Source organism: Haemorhous mexicanus, chromosome 21 (assembly GCF_027477595.1).
Source record: "Haemorhous mexicanus isolate bHaeMex1 chromosome 21, bHaeMex1.pri, whole genome shotgun sequence".
Taxonomy (NCBI): Eukaryota; Metazoa; Chordata; class Aves; order Passeriformes; family Fringillidae; genus Haemorhous; species Haemorhous mexicanus.
The window spans coordinates 1410939-1432455 of NC_082361.1; the positions used below are offsets into that span (position 1 = coordinate 1410939).

Consider the following 21517-nt stretch of genomic DNA (forward strand, 5'->3'; position numbering starts at 1 on the left):
TGCTCTGTCACACCCAGGGCAAGCCCACAGAGCTCATGCTGCCTGCAGCAATATGTACCTGGGCACCACTCCGTGTCCTTGCAGCATGTGTTTGTATTGTTTTCAACAGCACAAACTGGGAACATTGATTATAGCCAGGGAATGGGCGGGGGGATTTTACACAAGCAGGAGAACAGAACTTACACACATATCCTGCCACAACGTCTCTGCAGGTGGTGGCTTCAGGACATGGGTCACTTTCACACCAGACTTTCTCTTCACAAAATTTCCCAGTGAAATTTGCTGGACAGCTGCAATGGAAATCATTCCAAGTGACAATGCATCTGCCACCATTCTGACATGGCTCAGACTGAAAAACAAAACAGGGGAATTTAGGGGCAGGGTAATTTATCTTGAGGTCTAAGAGACTTTGGTAGAATTGTGAAGATGAGCACAAGCAGCATTTGAATCAAGAGAGGAGGGAAATGGAACGATGACTCAAGAGCAGTGAGGGAAGCACAAGGGTCTCTGTACAAGAAATTCCTGAGTCCCTGCTCCCCCCTGTGCACAGCACTGACCAACAGGAACTCCAGCAATTTGGCAAAGAACAAGGCACAAAAGCACAGGTGAGGAATGGATGAAACAAACTGTGATGCTCCCAAGAAGCTCCCAAAGTTCTGTCACCAGAAGGACACCCCTAACACCACAGGTGTGACAACACTTCAGAACACCATAAGCAAGAAGGGCAAGATCAGGGGGTATGGCCTCCCCATTGGCAGGTGTGGCACAGAGGAGAGCCAGGCTCTGATCCACAGGCACATGGAGACAGCTCCTTCCACTTCTGTTGTTGAAATGGCAGATGCCTGGGGAAGAGGCTGCTGTGCAACTGGAACAGGATGAAGGGAGGGGCTGGCAAGATCACAGGTTGGTGGGGGGGAGTCTGGAACCTATGTGGGCTCAGCAAAGTGGAGATGGGCAGCACAAAAGCCACTGCCCAAGTTCTAAAACCACAAAAACTACAGGGGAGCTTGAGAAAACTCAGTGTTTAAATCATATGTAGCATACTGAGTGAGGTGGGAGCACAGAGAACCATGTGTCCTTCAAACCATCAGAAACCTCCTCTTTCTGGTATCAGCAACAGTCAGACTCCTGTGTAATAACAGAACTACAGTGAACCCCTGCACACACAGAGACACACTCGACACAGCACATACCTGGCAGGTGTCATCAGAGATGCAGCCATTCACAAGGTTTCCAGTTTGAGTCCTATTGAGTTCCTCTGGCAAACTGTCATTCTCCACCTGGAAAAACTGTATCTGGTGGCTGTTGAGTTGGATGTCCTGCAAACAGCCCTTGAAATAGCCCCCCCACAGCTCAGCACTGTCGGGGTTTGGGTGTCCCCCAATGAACACCTCAGAGCCAGCTCCCAGGGCTTGTGCTGGCAGCTGCCCCAGCCCCACGAACGCGTCTGACTGCAGAGCACCAACAGAGCCTCCCCGGAAAGACAGGGCTATCAAATGTCTTCTCCCATCAACCACATTCCCTGGAAAGGTCACAGTGTCCATAGGTGACACCTCTATGCTCAGCTGGCCATCCCTCAGGTACAGGGTGAGGCAGGGGCCTGTCCCATTGCAGACCTGCAGTAACAAACCATCGGGCTTCCGGCTCCGCAGGAAAAAGGAGAGGTTGAAGTCTGCACCAAGGCTGTCAGAAAGGGTGAAAGAGGCAAAGCTGGTGGAATTCTCTAGGCCAAATGTTGCTGCTGGGCGCTCTGGAAGAGAAAAGAAACCAACTTCAGCTCAGCTATAAAGGGAATGCAGCTGGCACGGGGATGCAGCTCCTTAGGAATGGGGCAAAGGTCTCTTCTCAATGTTTTCCACGTGTGCCAGGATAACGATGCTTCTCCCCACAGGTCTGTGACACTGAGAAGTAGGTGAATGTGTCCTTGCTTCCTCTGGAGGACACAAATTCAAGTATCTGAGTAGCATGAGAGTGAAATACAGGTCTAGCAGAGCCCTTGCCAATCCAGCAGATTTACTCAAGGACTTTCGAGATACAGAGTTGCTTTTAAAATTTGTAAATTTGGTAACAATAGTACATGTCATATTTAGGGCTCAGAAGAGTTGAAAAAAACCCCGATACTAATACAAGCCTTACAGGAGCAAAAAATGCAAAAAGATATGATTTTAACTCAAAATTGTCAAAGAGCTTCCTTCAACAAAGCAATATATTCCTATTCATCCTCAACTCAGAAGCTCAAGATCAACTTTTCACAAGAAAACAACTTCCCTGCTCCCCTGCATTCACACAGATCTGTTAAAAGGTGATGTCGGAGCCTCTGGCTCTACCAGGAATAACCTGCACCACAAAACTGACAGTCATTCCTGCAGGAGGAAACAACAGGAAAGGGATCAACGAGAATTTTATTCACAGAGGCTTTTGCTTTCTTTTTTCCCCCAGTCAAATAGAAAGTGCTGTTTCCAGAGCTAACATCCAAGCTTCTCCAGTACCTGTGGAGCTGGCAGGTGTCAATCCCATGGCACTTACCATATGAGCAATCTGGGCCTCCATAGGGCCTGGCACAGTCACACCTGAAGGTGGCCCAAAGGTCCACACAGAGCCCTCCGTGGAAGCAGGGCTGGGAGAGGCACCACTCGGTGCGGTCACAGCCCGGCCTCACCGGGGACGACTCCCCCAGCGGCAGATCCGCCGGCAGCACGGCCTCAGCATCCACCTGCAAGTCCTCCAGGCAGCCCACAAAGCCTTGCTGGCTCCGTGTGTTGTTGGCCATTGGATCCTCAGCACCTCCAATATACAGATTCAGGAAGGCTTGTGGGATCACAGCAGTGCCCGGTGGGACAGGAGAGCTCTGCAGGCAGACCCCGGCCTCACAAGAGCCGTGCCAGAGCTTCAGCTGCACTGTGCTGTGCACAACAACTTCCACTTGATGCCACTGGCCATCGTCCACTCTGAGCCCCTTCAGGAGCAGCGGGTACCCAACATCCTCCCTCTTCAGCTCTGCATGCAGGATGCCATCCAAGAGCTCCAGGAACAAGTACTCAGCTCCACGGCCTCGGTAAAACAGGACAGCGCTGGGCAAAGTGGTTCGGAAGCGGAGGGACACGCTGGCTCCTGCCGTGCCCCTCCCGCTCTCACTGTTCTCGGGCAGCTCAATGAGGAGATACCCTCTGGAAGCAAAGGAAAACGTTGTTGGTGTCGAGCACGTGGCATCATAGAAACCAGGCTGGCACTGGCACAGGTGGCCGTGGCTCTCAGCTTGGTAGGTTGGGATGCACAAGGCCTCGTTTTGGCAGTCGTGTGTCTGGCACCCAGTGAGCTGGACAGAGCAGTTCTTCCCTCCCCAAGTAATGCCATTCTGGCCAGGGGCACAGTGGCAGGAATAGTCAGCAATGCCATCCTCACAGACAGCTCCATTCTTGCAGGGACCCTCCTCACACTCGTTGATGTTAACAGCACATTCCACACCTGCAGAAGAGATTGAGAGATGGGATCTCACCGTGGGGCTGGGACGCCCTCCCAGAGCCTGCCAGGCACAGCCCTCCCCAGTTCTCTCCAGGGAGCAGCTGCCAGTCAGGAGCCCCACACTCACTCAGAGGGTCCTGCTCATGATGCAAGAGCAAGAAAACCAAACTTCTGTGTCCTCCCAGGTGCTGTTTTTAGAGCTTTGGCCTATCAGCCCAAATCCCCCCACCAACTGCTGTCCTGTCCCAAGCCCAATGTGTGGAAGGTATGGAAGGACCAAAACAGCACAGACAAGGAATTAATGCTTTTTCCTTAGTAGATTTGGTATGCTGAAAGGCCAGGTAGGTCTATAGATCTGACTAGAGCATGTTCCAGGCACCAGTGTTGCAGAGAGCAGTAAAATGGGAAGTTACTGGAAAGCCTCAGTCAAAAAAATCCAATTCCAAGACGACCCACCAGTTGTAAAACTCACAAAACCCAATTCATTACCAAACAACAAACACAACATGCTCCACAGGCACTCTGCCATGCTGGCACTAAGCTGATTTCAGTTCTGCCCAGTCCTGCAGAAATGAACTGGGTGAGGTCCTGCACTGCCGTTCTGTCTCCTGGCAGCACATGGATCCCAATGGGACTCAAGTAAATTACCAAATCTGGCTAATGAAAATCTGCTGTCATTTTCCTGAGCATCCCAGACTGACAGAAGAGCCCTGAACCAGTTCACTCTATCTAGCCTATAACATTGGTTTTCACTAATCTTCAGAGACAGTCCCACAGATAAACCAAGCATGGATTATCCCAATCTAATAGCATTACACCCGATCCAGCCAGCAAGAACAACGAGGGCAGCAGGAAAAAAAGAAGGAATTCACACACAAAGGAGGGGAATCAAAACACAAAGGACATTTGTAAAGAAAAGCCACTAGACAGAATGTGCATGTCAAAGAGATTAGAGAGCTGCCTGGAGCAGAGAGATGCGGGGATGGGGCACTAGGAGCACTGGAGCTGGACTTGATGTGTGATTAAAAATAAAACCAGCAAAGATACAGGTTCTTGACTATTTGCAGTGATGGTTTGTCCCCTGAGCTCTGCAGAGAGATGAGCACCAGCTTCCAGCTCCAAACTGTCTGATTGTGCCAGTGTAGGGACAGAGCTCTGGGAAGCAATGAAAGAGAAATGCAAGGCTCTAGTTCTGCACTTACAGATGTGCCAGAGCTGTTCTGTAAGCAACAGTATCTTCAGCACAGCCCTCTTCCTCTTACTGTTGGGCTTGCTCAGCAAAGGAACAGCAAGGACAGAATTAAGATTGCAGCACAAAGCTGTGAAGGAAATGTGTTGGAATAAATAGAGTATAAGGGATATCACTGGGCCTGGAGAACCCCAGTTTGGGAGAAGATGGGGTGGGTTTGCTTGGAGGGCTGTCCAAGCTGCAGGAGGCAAGTGTGCAGTCAGATTTAAGGGGAGAGGCTGTTGATTAAGGAAAGAGGTTTGGTACAGTCCTAAATCCTAGAGATGCTGCTGTTTCAGATCAGAGTTGCTGATATTTACCAAGACAATGAGGGGAAGATAACGTTGGATAACAAAAGGAGAGATGCCGTGGATTTTTGCATTTCTGAGAAGGCTGGCAGGCAGGAGAGGCCCATTTTCCCATTCCACATTCCCGGCCTGAGCAGGTCTCAGCTCTCTCATGCAGCAGGAGCACCTGCCTGGGCTGTTCCTGCCCCCCAGCCCCCAGTGCCTCACACCAGGTGGGATGTGAGTCCCCAGGGTGGGTGCACAGCCCCAGGCTGGGGCTGATTAAACACCAGGCTTTCCCAAGGGATGCAGCTGGTTTGATTTCTTAGATTATTTGTTTGAAATGGGTGAAAAGTAGATTGCACAAGAGTTCTAAAAATCTGGCTAAAGACAATTTTTTTCCTGGAAGACTTACTAAGCAGTTATCTGGAGCTACATCACTGCAGTTTCCAAAAGTACAGATCATTTCCTGGATATCTGTTATTCCAATCTTCTCCAAGACATGGACAGTTGTGTCTTTGCAGACCCACTGGGAAGCAGATATTAAGAAGCTGTTCAACACTAACTGTTTTCTCTAAGAGCAGCACAGGCATTCCTTTTCAGGTTTATAAAAAAAAAATAAACTGGGGGACGTGACTCTGTTCAACAAAAACAAGTAACAAAACCAAGTTATTCTCCTTGTAAACAAGTAGTCTCCTCTGTTTGCTCTAAATTTCATAGTTGAAATGTTTACTTTTATCTGAGTCCTCAATAGTAAAAGCAACCAATCTGATTCATTACACCATTAGGAGACTTTCAAACGTTTAATGAGTTCCTTATCTAGTTAAAGACTAACAATAGCAAAGCAGTGGAACTTGTTATCTGAAAATCAGACAAGTGGTATCTAAAAGGCTGCTATCTGGAGTCAAGGATTTCAAACATTCCGTTAATTCAGCAGTGTCTGAGGTAACAGCCCCAAGCCACCAACCCACAGGGACTGGGTCAGAAACACTCAGAAGTGGCTGAGTTTTCACAGCCTCCAGTATATTCAAATATTCAAATACAAATCCTTCCCCATGTTCAGAGTGTTACCGCTGTGGTGGGAACAGTCCTGTTTTGTAGATGCAAGTGTGATTAAATCCACCCAGCTCACCACTGCCTGAACGGAGGGAATGATTTACTGGCTGCTATTAATAAGCAAAGAGTCATTGTATACAGTGTAAGAATCATGTACTTCAACAAATACATAAAATGTTAAAAGAATAAGCACAAATGAAGTGAAATATTCTAATTTAGCTGTCAGATATCAAAAAACCTTGAAGGACAAGGTCTATTCCTTGGAACACGGGAGTTCAGCAGGGCTGCCCGGCCAGCACCGCCATGCCCTCTCCTTAAGGCAGCTGAATTCCTAACGACCTTTCCCTGCTGCATCCTAATTAGGGATTGTATTATGATTATCAAAAGGAAAAAGGAGGGGAGGGAGAGGGGGTAGGCAGAGAATTAGCTGCAACAAACGGACCCCGACACAATTAGATTTGCACAATTACTGCCATTTCCATGGCAACCCCTGCTCTGCCGCTCTCCCACCGCGCCGCGCTGGGCCGAGGGAGCGGGAGGAGCTGGGGAAGGCACTGACCACCAAAGGGGCTGTCCTGACTTACAGCCACAAAACCTACTTCGCAATAAGGCAGCTTTCAATCAATAAAGGAAAAATGAAAACGGCAAAAACATCAGTAAAAAGCAAAACTAACGTTTCCCAGAAGTAGCCGGGAGGCACCTGTGTGTCTCCAGAGCTCACCTGGGCACAGACCCGGTGCCTCGGCGGCTCTGACGCTGCACCACCAGGCAGAACTGCAGCACAGTGACTGTGGAGCTGCCAGCCAGACCCGTGCAACAAGGAAATTCCTCGCCCTAAAGTTTCCAAAACAAAACTTTAGGTCTCTTCAAAATAAAAACATTCTTCCTTTCTAATCAATTCTGGTTCCTCCTCATGCCTCCAGCCATCACTCATCACACACCCAGCCCCCTGCCCTGGGCAGGCACGCACACAGGCAGGACACACTGCAAGCACTGTACACATCTCATTACCTGCCAGCAGAAAAATTCCCCTCAGGATCACGCCAATCAGCACAGATTTCATGGCCGACTCCTTGTGGACATTGGTGACAGTAAAGGGAAAAAAACGGGGGTGAAGGGGGGGAGGGATGACAAAAAAGGCTGGCCTGACAGGGCAGTGTGTGCAGGCACTCGCTGGTGCCAGTCCCGCGAGAAGGGATTGGAGCGGGAGAGCCGGGGGAGCAGAGCCCTGCCCTGCGCCAGGTCTAATCCAGCCCGGCTCTGGTCTGACCCTCCCAGCTGGCCCCTGTCCGTGCTGACACCAGGAATGTGTGCTCCAGCATATTCCTGCTCCCTGCCTCCTGCAGTGCCCAGCAGTGCCACAGCCTCAGCTCAGCAGGGCAAAGCCAGAAGACAACCTCCTGCCCTTGCCGCAGCCCAGGTGAACCTGCCAAAGTCTGTGAATAAGGCCAAAATGTTCTTTTCATAGGCTGAGCCAAAAAGCTGCATTTCCACCAGTGTGCAATACCTAAACCACAGGAACAAGGGGAGTTCCAAATGCAGAGTGAACCCGGGCCCTGCTGCACATTCACTACTGAGGGAATCAGGGTCCATCAGGCAGTTTTCCTTCTCCCTGTTCCCTGTTCCAGTGATCTGTGAGCACAGACCTCTCCACGCTGCTGTATTCACTAAGAAAAGTCTCAGGTTTTAATGCCCGTGGTCTGTTTCTCTGAAGAGAAATTCTCTGCATTATGCTGAATGTACAGGTTCAGACATGGCAGTACACAATCAAAACTCTCTCTTTCCTCATTAGCCACCTTACTAAATTAGCTGTTGCAGTCTCCTTTTTCCTCTATGGTTCTGGGGTTTGTTTTTAATTTTTTAATATAGCTACTTTCATGTTGCAAAATTTTCTGGAGAGTTGTATTTTTGTCTTGTAAGGACCCAGAGAAATTTCTTATTTCTGTGAAGAAATGTTATCTGAGAGCCTTTCCCCAAACTTGGAGTCTTTGTATCAATGTCAGGTGCAAGCAAACAAAACGTCCCACATGTCACTGTCTGGAATCTCCATTAGCAGCAACAACTCCCCTAGCCATTTCACTTTTGTAATTTTACTCAATCCAAACATGCCAGTCACTTTTACAGATACTTGAAGTGGGAGGGATATGGTGAGTGTTTGTTTGGAGTCAAAACTTCTCAGAGAGCCACAGACCTGTGCACACACAGACCTATCCCAGCACAGATTTGGAACATTATCTCTGTTAGCTACTCTGACCCTTCTGTTATTGTTCAGGAGAAAACAAACAGGCAGTTGTGCACATTCAGCCACTACTGCAACAATAAAGTGTAACAACTGTGAAGACTGCAGAACATTCACTGTCTTTGAGAAGACGCCTGTTTTGGTTTATGCACCCACACATTTATCTCCATATACACACACAGAGTCTATCTGGACACTACTGCCTGGAAATCCATCACACCCCAATGCACCCAGCAGAGATTCTGCTCTCACCTGGCACCAGGCACAAGCAGGCTCTGGACTGCAGCACTCACAGCCTTCTGATCAGATGACAGGGAAGTCAAAAGGTCTGATTAACATGGAGCTGTGATCCAGCAGGGAGAAGAAACAGGGAGCGGAAGAGAAGGGGGGGAGCCTCACCAAGTGCTGCCTAGCTCCCTTCAGCTATATTTACCAAAAGGGATTTGGATGAAGGTGGAACAGGCCTCTAATCTCTTTACTATCTTAACCTTTTAGCTGCCCTTGCTCTAGAGGCTCTGTCTCTAAAACAAATCTGACTTAAGAAACACCTGCACAAAAAAATTACATCTATCCAAAGGTGGTTAGAAGGAAGAAGCATCTCCCATTTATTTCCTGACCCATGACCCAGGAATTCAAGCCCATTTGATCTGGGCTGGCACCCTTACAGAGTCACCATTTATAGCTGTTGCACAGAAGGTTTCTACCTCTTTAAGGAGACAAAGACATTATGGCTGAACAAAGTGAGATGGTCAATAAGCTCTCCAATTATACTGGGACACATTCACACCACATCACCTTCTGATTTCTCACAAAAGTAGAAGTGTTCCTCAGCCATGTGCAGAAGAGCTCAGAATGCTCCCATGATCACAAGGTGCCAGTGCCCAGGGCTGGATGGCTGCGATGGCAGGGGCTGCCCAGTGCCACAGTGCCTGCTGCAGGACTCAGCCTCTTCTGCCTGAGCACAGCTTTAGCTCCAGTGGCAGCACTTAGGCCATTCAAAAGTTTTTAAAGAATGAATGATCCAAACTTCAGTGATAACATTTTTGCAGGTTAAAAATCAGTGTCCATGTCAGATGGAGGTACCTGTCTTTTTCTTGTCCTGGCCTAACCTATGGCCTAATAAATACCTGACTGAAACCATTTCTGAAAAATATTAATTCAAAATTCATTTTGTTGGATTTCTTTTTCCCCTAAAAGACAGCCTTTTCCTAATATGCTTTGTCTTTGACCACAGCTGACATAATTTCCAAGAGCATGCAAGATTCCCTCTCCTTCACGCCTCATTTAGTACCCATGCAATCTTTTGATTTGTACTTCTTGTATCCTCTCAGGGTACCTATATCCTCTGCTAAAGCACAAACCATGTGCTGAACAGACTCTTCAGGACCTGTTATGTTGTTCTCTCAGGAATCAGACACCACTTTTGAGACAACTGCATTTCAGAGAGAAGGTTCATCTGCCTGCACTACACTGAGAGAGCACTGAAGCAGTTAATTTGCAAAGAAGGAATTTTCCTGACTTGCATTGTTATCCCAACACTCCCCAAATTCCTCAGACTGAAGAAGCAAACACACAGAAGGAACCCCTGCTGCCCCAAGAAAGCATTCTTCATCAGAGTAGCAAGTTCACTTTAATCAGTGGAGGCAGCTTAAACCCAAGTTCATGGCAGATCTAAGCTGCCACAGAAATGTGTTTTGAAGAGAAACATTATGAGAAGCTTCACAAAGTTGTTCTGTGATCCTAATATGAAGTAATAAGCTGTTTACCCAGCATGACTGTACTGGGATTAATTGACAAAGGAGGGGAGATTAATTGCTATTATTTCCCTGTCAGCTTCACTCCTCCACACGCACTCACTGATCTCACAGACTGCTCCCAGCCTTTTGCTGGGTTGATGTGTCAGAACTACCTCAGCTGAGACAAAGTCCTTTACCAAAAGTCATATCCAGAAGAACAACCTGCTTCTAATCCCCTTCAAGTACTAATGAACCCAAATTTGATGCAACAGAATGAACTCTAGCACTCCTTTGCCCATCAGCCCATGGTTCTGTCAGCTTTTCTGCCCATGAGCACACTAAGAATTGGAAAGGATTAAAGAGATCTGCAGTTTGGCAAAGTACAATGAAATTCTGAGCTCTGTTTGGGTGCTGGGGCACTGCAGGAGGAAAAGAGGACAGGGCACAGATGTGAGTGGGAATTCTGACAAGAAGGATAAACTTTAAATCATCTCTTTGGACAAGATCTCAGTTCAGAGTACAGCACTGTAACTGCCCCAGAAAGCAGCGATAACAAGCTTAAATAAAAGCTCATTTTCAAAGGCCTCATCTACAAAAGCAAATTTTTCTTGATCTGGCCTAAATTAGCAAATGAGGTAGGCCAGAAAACCCCACAAATAATTCAGCCCATTTACAGAAGGTTTTAACTAGAAGATGATTTTATGTTCTGGGAATGAAAGTAATAGGTCTTCCCAGGAAAGAGCTGGGCAGAATTAAACCAACACAGCTCAACCGCTGCAACCACAGAAGGAAAACAGAAAATTTTCCCATGCCATAAAGGCCTGAGAGAGTCTCTGGAATGTTGTTACCTGCTGTTGCAACTTCAGGGATGGGTTTTCTTCTGGCTTCAAGTGTTTCTTTTTCCCACGAGATGGCAGCCTGGTAACACTGTGGAGAAGTTACCCTCATCTAAAGTCCAGAAATCCAGGATTGTGCTGGGACCATGTTTCTTATAAACTATTCTGGTGTTAAACTGCCCAACACATGTGGAATTTAAAGATGAAGAAGACTGAGAACGAACACTTTAAAGAAAGATGAGGTTTAGTACCAGTTAGCAGAAGACCTTCCCAACAGGGCTAACATTCACCATCTCGCAGATTCTCAACCAGCAAACTGAACCCTTAGGGTCAGGCAGGGCATGTGGGGAAGAATCCAGACTCCTCATTCCCTTGTAAACAGAGAAGGCTTCCTTTGCTCACATCACAAAGACCTTTTGACCTCCTAACGTAGCAGATCGCTGCTTTCAGCCAAAGATGGCTGGCTCTTATCATCCCAGGGTGTTGGTGAATGGAGATGTTTTACAGATGCTTATGTGCTGGTGAGCCAATCTGTTACAGCCAGTACAATCTGTGACACTTAGAACCTTAAACATCCCTTCTTTTACTTAAAGGCTGGTTTTCTATTTATTTCATGCACATATAGAAACCACCACAGTTCTCCCAGGTAACTTTCACTCCAGGATGCAGATGTCCTGGATACTCTGATCTTAGACTCTATGCAGTTATCTTATGTCTCCAAATCTAGCTCATGGCCTATCAACTTACTTGCCTACATTCTCACAGCTTTGGGCCCTGAACTGCAGACGTGCTGCTGCACACACCCAGTCCAGCTCGGTCCTGCCCTCTCATCCTGGAATCCTGCAGCCAGGCAGCAATGCAGCAGTTCAGCATTAGCCAAGCAGAAGGCTCTGATTCCAGCCACCCCTCCCCCAGGTTACCTGAATAACCAGGTGGGCACTGACAGAGGAAGCCATTCACCAGGTCCTGGCAGAGCCCTCCGTTCTGGCAGGGCTGGGACTCACACTCATCAATGTTGGTAAAGCAGGTGTCCCCTGGAAAGTGAAAACACAAACACACCTCAGAAGTGCACTTGTGCAGCACTGAAACAAAAATTACAATTGCACTCTTAAGGTTTGCACTTCTTTTCTTTCACCTAAACATGGAAAATAATTCCTTGAAGTCTAGCATGTCTCTGCAGGCACTGGCACACAAACACCAGCACGGAACAAGGGGGGCCAGTGAAGGATGAAATGATTTTCCAGTCTCAAACACTGCCAAGATCAGAACTTCTGAACCATTCCCATCTGTGCAACAGTGGACCAAACACTCATATTTCTCTCATAAAATAATAAAGTATTATTGTTTATGCCTTCCCACTAGGGAATTTCCCTAGCTGTTAAATCCAGCATTTTACACATCTCTCCAATCCATGGAAAGGGAGATATTTCAGTGGAACATCCACAGAGCTTCTAGTTCCAAGAGCACCATACCAAGAAACTCCTCTTGTCCCACTTGGATTATACAGTTGCTGCCATGAGAGCAGTCTCACCAAGAAAACACCTAGAATAGTAATCTGTGACTCCAGGGAATTAGCTTCCTCTGATGGGGAATTTCAGAGATGTCCCTAGGGAAGAATCCTGCCATATGCATGAGAGACTGACAAAGGGAAAACACCCTGGCACCTGCATAGCCAGAGGGCATTCATGGCAGCACGGGGAAGTGCACAGGCTCAGCCTGGAGACAGTCTTGGACAGGGAATGACATTCAGCTGTCAGTAATGGAGCAGAAGCACATTCCTGATGCATCAGGCTGCCAGGCACCCCGAAGTACCAGCCCTTAAGAGATTTCTGTTGCAGAGATAACATTGCCCACCTCCTCAAACAGCAGCACCACCCAGTGCAGACAGGATGAACATTTGCTGTGCAGCTCACCTGTAAAGCCTGGCTGGCACTGGCACAGGAAGCCAGCTGCCTGGCTGTAGCTGAAGTTGCTGGGGAAGCGGGGCTGTGTCCCGTAATGGGCTGGGTTGGAGCGCTCCAGGCACAGGCCACCGTTGTGACAGGGCTCTGTCACACACTCGTCCACATCCTCCTCACAGTGCTGCCCCCTGTAACCTGCCACGAGACACTGCTGTCAGCATCTGCACAGCTTCACTGCAGCGCAGCTCCCAAATGCTGTGGCTGACTCAAAGGAGGGAATAAGACCCCCAAACCTCATCTAGCAGACAGTCCCTGGGCCCTTCAATTTCTCCACTATGTCAAATACAGGAACCATAATCATCAATTTACAGGAAAGCATCACCTCATGATAGAGGAACTCATGATGGAAAATGTCAGAAAGAAAACTTTATGGTGGGGAATCAGGGTGATTTTTGCAGGTCAGCTGGATTTTGGGATGACCCGTAAAGAGCAGCAGTGCAGCATCACTGTTCCAGACCAAGGAAACTCACAAGGGGCCATGCAGTATGGTCATTAATTCTCTACTTCTCCAACACAGCAATCAAGCACGTGCTGTCCATGGCCGTGTGCCCACACACCACACGAGCAGAGGCCCCAGCCCACCTGGCCAGCAGGCACAGCTGTAGCCCCTGATTCCCTCCAGGCACGTGGCACTGTTGTGGCAGGGGTCAGAGGCACACTCCAGGATGTCCAGCTCGCAGTGGGTCCCCTCGAAGCCGGTGTCACTGCAGTCACAATGGTAGCTGTGGGGCACCAAACAGAGCAAGGCATCAGCTCAGCCTTGGACAGCAGAGCTCCACGTGAGGAATGAGCAAAACAGCTCAGCTGTCAATGCTCACACCACTTCTGTTCACCTTACCCGTGGAAAGGTAAATTCAGACACACAGGTATGTTCTCAGCAGTTGCCTGTGCTGTTCATGCTCTGCAAACCACTTCTCTGTATTTGTCTCTCCCTTCCTTTAACCCCTGGAGTTCTGCTGCTGGGAGGGGGCTTCTCCCTTATTGCCACAAATCATTGTTACTGCCACTCAACGTATAAAACACTAAATCCAATTCCCCCCACAGCTTTCTACTCTGATTTTCACAGACTGCACTGAGGAGACCTTTAGATCAGTCCTGGTGTCTAATTGCCCCCCACCACTGGTTTCTCACCTGTTAATGAGGTCATGACATGTCCCATTGCTCTGGCATGGCTGGCTCTCACATTCATTGATGTCCACCTCGCACTGGGTTCCTTGATAACCTGGTGCACAGGTGCAGGTGTAGAACCCAACATGATCACTGCACAGGGCCCCATTCTGGCAAGGGTCTGAAGCACATTCGTCTATTTCAGTATCACAGTTCACACCTGTGTTAAAAAAACAGAAAAATATCTGTGTTACAAATCCACCGAGGTGTATATGTGCTGCCTGGAATTCTGAGATTAAATCACAAGAGTTATCTTGTTATGTCATCAGTTATCAACCCCAGCTGGCTACCAGAGTGATCTCTACCTGCTTCTCTGAAAACAAATTCCATTTATTTTAATTGTTTGTATCGTGCCTTGTGATACCAAGGAAAAAAGCACTTAAGTAGTGTAAAACACTGGGTACAGTGATACCTGATGTTAGGAAGTGATTTGATTGGGAAATGCTATTAAAAATACAATGTTAGCTCCACTGCTGGTCACAGCAAATAACACCTGTTTGGTACAAAGTCCCAACCTCCCTGACAGAACAAGACCTCATGAAAGATTTCTATGCAATTATCTAATCTATATTGCACCTCTTTGAGCAGCCTGTGGCCTGGCATCACCTCCAACCTCACTCATTACAGTGGCACCTATCAATCCATCTAATCTGCCCTCCTTGGCAAAGGCTCCCCACAGAGTGGGCATGGCCATCCTAATCCTGGCGGAATGTGGGCCCCCTAATCTGGTTCAAACCCCTCAATACCCACACAAAACTTCCTTCACCCAAATTCCAGCTGCAAGCACCAGGAAACGACCTGGCCTTGCCAGCCAATGGTGCTCAAACCTCTGGATGAAGAACTAAATCCCAAGGCTAAGCCTCATGATTGACATCAGAATAACTTGAAGCACAACAAACTCCTCCAGCTGCTTGGGTCACTTTATTGCCCCCTTGGCAGGGAATCCCACAATCCTGAATTGAGGATTCAGCATAAAGATAAAAAAAGAAACTGATTTGCAAAGACAGAATTATGCTTGATACTCAAAATCACCAGTAACCTTAGGACCCACATAAAAAAAATCTGTCTTGTTTCTCCTTCATCTCTCTTCATTTTTATCAGAGAGTGAGTCAGCATCAGGGACTACATTCCTCATGTTGTAACTTCTCCTCATTCCACTGGTAATCAGCAGCATTCCTTCACAGCAACTCAACTCCTTAAACACTTCCCTCTGTGAACAGGAGGAAGGCTGAGAAGTTCATGTGCGAGGTGGTACCAGGCAGACATGGACACATTCCACCCCATTCCACTCCGATAAGCAGGGCTGGGGGAAGGAGAGGCCCCCACTGCCTCCCTCAAGATAACTCACAGGTGTGGATTCCTCTCTGAGTCACCATCAGCACAGATGCACAAAAGAAAAACACTTAAATCATATGCCAAATAAACATTTGCCAGGCATGAAAGGATTGGAAAGCTCCAGCTAAAAGACCCTTTTTTCTAAAAGACAAGTACTTCCCTTGGAAAAATCCTGCTGGACAGGACAAGGAACTACAGGCCAGATCAGCAGAGCTAAGTTATACCTGGAAACACTAAGCATCCATTTCCTGATGATAAGTATCTTTTTATGTAATCTCCCTTAATTTTATGCTGAGAACTAATCACGGATACCTTGTGCCTACACCTGTGTCCAGTCTCAGACAGTCCACTCTTGGATCCCTGTCTCTCAACACCTACACCGCACGTGGAGCTCAAGGCCCCAAGCACTGCCCGGAAGCTGCAGCCAGCAGCCCTAGAGCATTACTCCCAGCCACCCCCAGCCGCTGCGGGAACACAGAGCCGCAGCGAGGCGGCCCCGGAGCCCCGCGGCCGCAGGGCGGGCCGGCCGTACCTGCATAGCCGGGCGCGCACCGACACTCGTAGTGGTCCATGTGGTTGAGGCAGGTGCCGTGGTTGCGGCAGGGCCGGGACGCGCACTCGTCGATGTCGATCTCGCAGTTGGAGCCCTGGAAGCCGGGCACACAGAAGCAGCTGTACTCGCCCGCGCTGTCCCTGCAGATGGCCCCGTTTCTGCACGGCCCCGACGCGCACTCGTCGATGTCGTCCCCGCAGGTGGCCCCGCTGAAGCCGGGCCGGCAGAGGCAGCGGTACCCGCCCGGAGCCGCCACGCACGTGCCGTTGTTCAGGCAGGGGTGGCTGGAGCACACGGAGCTTTCTGCCTGGCAGCCTTCTCCAGCGGGGCCCGGCTGGCACCTACAGGCGTATCCAGCTGGGCTATCCACGCATTCGAATCGAGGGTCTGTGCAAGGGCTGCTCTCGCACTCATCGACACCGTCACAGGCAGCGCCTGCAGGGCCAGCTGTGCACACACAGTCATACTCCAGGAGCCCTGGAGTCCGGGTGCAGGTCATGTGGGCAGGACAGTCATGTTCAATGCAAGCGTCGTAGAGCACTTCACAGTTTATGCCCGTGTAAGCTACAGGCTCCACAGGGCACGTGCACTGGTAACCCACTTCCAAATCCTTACAGCTCCCCCCGTTCTCACATGGGGAGGAGGAACAGCCACTGTCATTTTCAGAGCATGAAGTTCCTGATGAGAAAAGAGACTTTTTGTTAGTCCGTAGTTGTAGCTCGAAAGAAAAAAGTTCTGCCAATCCCCACATACAGCTTGGAGACTGCCCAGCTAAATTCCACACTCCACAGGGCTGCACTAGCCAGGAGATGAGGATGATACTGGAGAATCAAACATTTACTATAAAGAAGACAACAGCCCTTCATTTGGTGGCATCAAGAATCTCTTGCCAATTTGGGTAACCAATTATCTGATTTTTTTAGGAGACATTCACAAACCAACTATTTTACTTGTGCTTATTCATCCATGAGTCACTTTGAGAGCAGTGACACATATCACCTTAAATCCATTCACAAGATTAACTTAGTGTAAAATTCCATGACCCCTTTCACTGGCAGGGCACAGCATTTGTGCCTGGAAATCCAGAGAGGCAGGACGAGTTCAGGTATTGGCTGCAGCTCTGTATGTCCCAGCTGCTCCTTCTGGGGATACAATTTTTTCTCAGCTAATTCAGAAGTGATTTGAAGATGCTCCCATAAATAACCCAAGGCAAACTCCAAACGGGCACATTTCACAGAGTCTCTGATTACATCAGGCAGCTCAGGTTGACAACCACTGACCCTCACCCTCTCCTCATCTTAGACATGTAAATTTACACAGCAGGACATTTTTAGCAAGGAAGAGCAGAGACTGCTGAGATCACTGTGCTGATGGCATTTTGGATCAGTACCTGCTGAGCCAAAACACCAGCCTAACAACCAGATAACCAGGAACTAATGTTGAGACCAGATTTCCCTAAATCTGGGAGCATTTGGATGGGATCAGTTAATTCACACCGAGCCACAATGCCTTGCTGTCCCCTCAAAGGCAGCGTTTAAAAGGCTCTTGCCCCATTAAGCAACTCCACCACCCGGAAATGTGATGGGACGTGCCCACTGAGCTGCAAATTTAGTTCATATAAATGAGATTAAGTAGGATACACGATATTAAAAAAAAAAAAAGTTCAGCATAGATATTTCAAATGAAGCAGAAGGGAACAAAAGGAGGAATCCTCATTTCTTTTCCAAAAGAAATTTTAAATTTACTTTGTAAAACAAGGGGCAGACTGGCCAAAGGGCAGGACAGCCCAGGGGACAGGAGATAACGGCCTTTATGTTAGACTCAGGATATATGTCCTGGATTCAATGCCACAATTAAGCACTTTCCAAAAGACATAAACCAACCAAAAATTAAATAAAGGGACAAAGGCAGTGGAAACAGAGAACTTTGCCTTCCACTAAGGCAGCAGTCATTAGCACCTCATCCCACTGTGGCCTTCTGAGGGCAGAGCTTTTCATTCTGCTCAATTCCAAGATAAATAAGAGAGAAGCTGTGTGGTAGAGATCTCCCAGCCTGATTCCTGTATAAGTGTTATGAAACATCCAGACTTGGAAGTAACTCTGCAAACAACTATATAGCAGATGTTTGGAAAATGTCTGTGAAAAATGGTCTCAAAGCAGAGATAAAGCTCATGAAGGAGCAAATGCTCCTAAGAAATTGCTACTGGTGAGACAATCCAGACTTGCCTGGTGCTGGAAGTCAAGCCACCACTCGAAGCCTTTGGGCAAGCAGCTCTTCCCCCTTTCAGCTGCCCTCCCTATGTAGCCGTGGCCCAGGTAGTGACAGGCCTCAGTCTCTGTAAACCCCACAAAGCTGCAGGTGGAGAGAGAGCAGGGTCCCAGACCCCTGCAGCTCCCCCAGCATCCCCTGCTCCCTGAGGAATGTTGCTTTACCCTGCCATGCTCCATTCTAAGGACTGGCCAGGATCACACACCTCAGCATCACTCCCCAGCTGCCCTCTCAGTGGTGCCAGCATTATCCTGGGCCAGTTTTGGGCATGTTTGCCTTGCTCTGGCACACCTCATCCACCCCTGGTAGTTAATCTGTGTCAGTGGTGCTCTATCAACTCTGTCCCATCAGCTCCTCAGGCCCTTTGTACCTGAAGGTGGAGACACCGACTTCAGGGCCTGAAAGGGATTTATGGGAGACTTTGGTTTACAAAAGCCTGCCCCTGCCCTGACCTCCCCCAAATTCCTCCCACCAAAGACTGTAGTGTTTCTAAGTCTTCTTTTAAGAGGCAGTACTGCAGGGGGAGGGAGGGTACTCAGGGATTTAAGCAGCCCTTTCTCTTCCCAGCATCATCTCCATGGCCCACCCCTCCCTTCCTCTCTCATGTGATGCTGGGGAGAGCTGCTGAGCCCTGCACTGTCCAGCAATCCCATTATTCTGCCATCAACCCTTTTATTCTCAGATTCCCAGTCAGGCAGAAAACAAGGATGACGGAATCTGCCTGGAATCTCTGTGGCAATTAGAGTGGAAGCCCAGGAAACTATTTGCAAAAGAGCTTTACTAGGCAGGAGATATGAGCCTTTGTAGGCTTAATGAGTAACCGCCCCTGCCTGCACTTTCCAGAGGCCAGGAGCACAGTTTGGGACAAAAAAGGAGTCTGGTGCATGTTGGGAAGGAGCTGCAGCACACTCCATCTGCAAAGAAATTCCCATTTCCACAGAATCCCCAGGCACTGCTGGCACAGCCAGGCTGAGTCACTGCCAAGGCTCATGTGTGGCTTTCTGCTTCCATGAGAAGAACACGGGCAAAATGCTTTTTTGCAAATAAAGCTAAACATCAAAGCCCTTTGCTATTTCTTGCCTTTCCCAAAGTTCTTTCACAACAGACACACCTTTTTGTACCTTTTCTGGTTTGGTCTATCATATCGCTCAACCACAGACAACACAAAGCTTCCCTAATAAGTGCAAAGGCCTTCCTGGCTACCAAAGACAGCAGTGAAGGGACAGGGAGAACTCTGGTCTGCCCAAAACTCACTGTGACCATGAACAATAGCATTCTATTAATACATGGTTAATATATGTACTTAGCAGGACAGCATTTTGGAGGAAAATGTTCCTTTTCTGGAACAGATATCCTGAAGTAACACAGCGCTGCTCACAGGGCATGCATGGAGCAGGCTGAGGACAATGCAGTGTAAATCACAAGAAATGCAACTTATCTAAATAACTGCAAATTATTCTGTGAACTGCAGCTGGCAGAAAACCCCCCACGTGTTTGACTGGCTCGGTGCAGGCTTCAGGCACACTAACAGCACAAACCCCAAACTGCATCACACAGTCCCCTGCATCCAGCATGCCTGTACTAATCTGGAATATTTCCCAAGGACAAAACATGGCCCTGTGTGAATCTGTTCTAACCCTGACACTCCTTCCATGGCAGTGCTGAACATCTGGCTTGAAAAAGAGCACATCTGATGTTTTTATTCTGTTCAACCATCAGTCCTAGGGCATACACTTACTGCTCTCAGTTTTGGAATAGATTAATATATGAATGTGAATAGCACATGAATATGCACCAAACACTAATAAGAAAAACGAATAAATTAGCTTTTCCTGCTGCACAATATAACAACCATGAAAACATGTCATTCAGACTATGCTGTTTCATGAACACTGTGAAAATCAGGTCAAGGAAATCACTGAATGACAAGAGTTTATAGTTTCTCATCAAAGTAGTTGTTGCTGGATTAACAATGACATTCAGAAGTTTTCCTTTACGTTTCACAAGAAAAATACAAGTTAGTGATATTTGTAAGGGAAAAAACCCCCAGAAGTGTGTTATAATCATACCATCCTGCAAGCCTGTGCTGAATTGAAACTGGAGGAGACCACAGCTCCTTTGAAGAATAGTTCCAGGCATTTAGGGGTGGATTAGGAGGAACTTCAAAGGCTACCAGAGTCCCATATAAAGCATTCATTGAGCTCTGTCAGGACAGGGCTGGTTTTACACTTTAAAGGTAGCTGACAAAGATTTTCCCCAAACATGAGGTTTGTGACCTTTTGTAACACTTTAAGGCAAACAAGCTGCATTACCAGGATCTGTTTTAATAATTGACTTTAATAATCTTGTACTTCACACCTGAACTATGTGATCTCGTCAAAGTCGTGAAGTTTTTTGACCACAAAAAATCAGAAATTAATGAGAAGTTAGGCAATTACCTCTGTGATTGGAGATGTTGCTTTGGCATTACTCACTGGCTTCTATTTTGGGGATTTGCTTTGCACAGGTTTGTCTTGGGTAACTGAGAGAGGATGGATGTTGTCAATCTACAGACACTCCTGACCTTGTGGAAGCTGCTCAGTGCTGCACTGATAACTGCCTTAAAGGTGTCTTACTGATCACTTAAAATTCCAGCAGGGAAGAGGCAGCACTGGGGTTCTCAGCTCACAGTTTCCTTTGTACTGAAGGACAGAAAAAACATCTGAGCAGAGGCAGTGGTACCTACTGGAAATCCCCATCCCTGAATACCTGTCCAGCACATGCCCTGCACTGGGTGAAAAATGAAAATGCACCATCACCCGTGCACAACTTGTGCAAAATGGTCACAACCATAGCCACAGCCCCCACAAGAGTCAGGCTACCACAATGTTATTTCCTGGCCTAGCAAAAACTGAATATGAGCTTGGACAAGCCAGATCCACCTCAAGTGGAAAGCAGCTTCCTTCAGATGTTTTTCACCTGTCCTACTCACTACAGCAACTGAAAAAACCCCAATTTAGAACCAAGAGGTGAGAACAGCAGGATTCCCAGAGCACCACAGGTCCCAGCAGCACCACAACAATCACAGAGCTTGAGGGGTTTCCAGTTTCCAAAACCACGACTGGTCAAAGCCCAGCCTGGGGCAATTCTCACCAGTCAGGCTGTGCTCCTGCTGCTCATCCCAGCAAACCTCCCACTGGAGAATGATCCTGAGACCAAGGGTAGAAAGGGAACCCTTCCACCAGAAGGAACCCAGAGCAACACAACTACAAAATAAACTCTGAAGAAAGGAATGGAGAGTTAGGTCTCCATGACAACAGGAAGGCATGTGCTTATATTAGTAAATCCCTGCTGACCTCTGCTGATCTTTCCCTATCCTGGTCAGTGTAAAGGATTAGTGAAAGGGGACA

General features: G+C 47.9%; 1 protein-coding gene across 2 annotated transcripts in view; it reads right to left on the minus strand.

Annotated features, from left to right (window-relative positions):
- CRB2 (crumbs cell polarity complex component 2) overlaps positions 1-21517 on the minus strand; it is a 54055-nt gene that overhangs the window by 7459 nt on the left and 25079 nt on the right. For both annotated transcript variants that reach the window (XM_059864832.1, XM_059864831.1), the window contains 8 exons: positions 15840-16538; positions 13937-14132; positions 13388-13527; positions 12758-12940; positions 11765-11878; positions 2527-3465; positions 1194-1750; positions 184-349 (listed from right to left, as the gene is read on the minus strand). In XM_059864832.1, coding sequence (XP_059720815.1) covers positions 184-349; positions 1194-1750; positions 2527-3465; positions 11765-11878; positions 12758-12940; positions 13388-13527; positions 13937-14132; positions 15840-16359 — 2815 coding nt within the window. In that variant the 5' untranslated portion in view covers positions 16360-16538. The remainder of the gene's footprint in view (positions 1-183; positions 350-1193; positions 1751-2526; positions 3466-11764; positions 11879-12757; positions 12941-13387; positions 13528-13936; positions 14133-15839; positions 16539-21517) is intronic.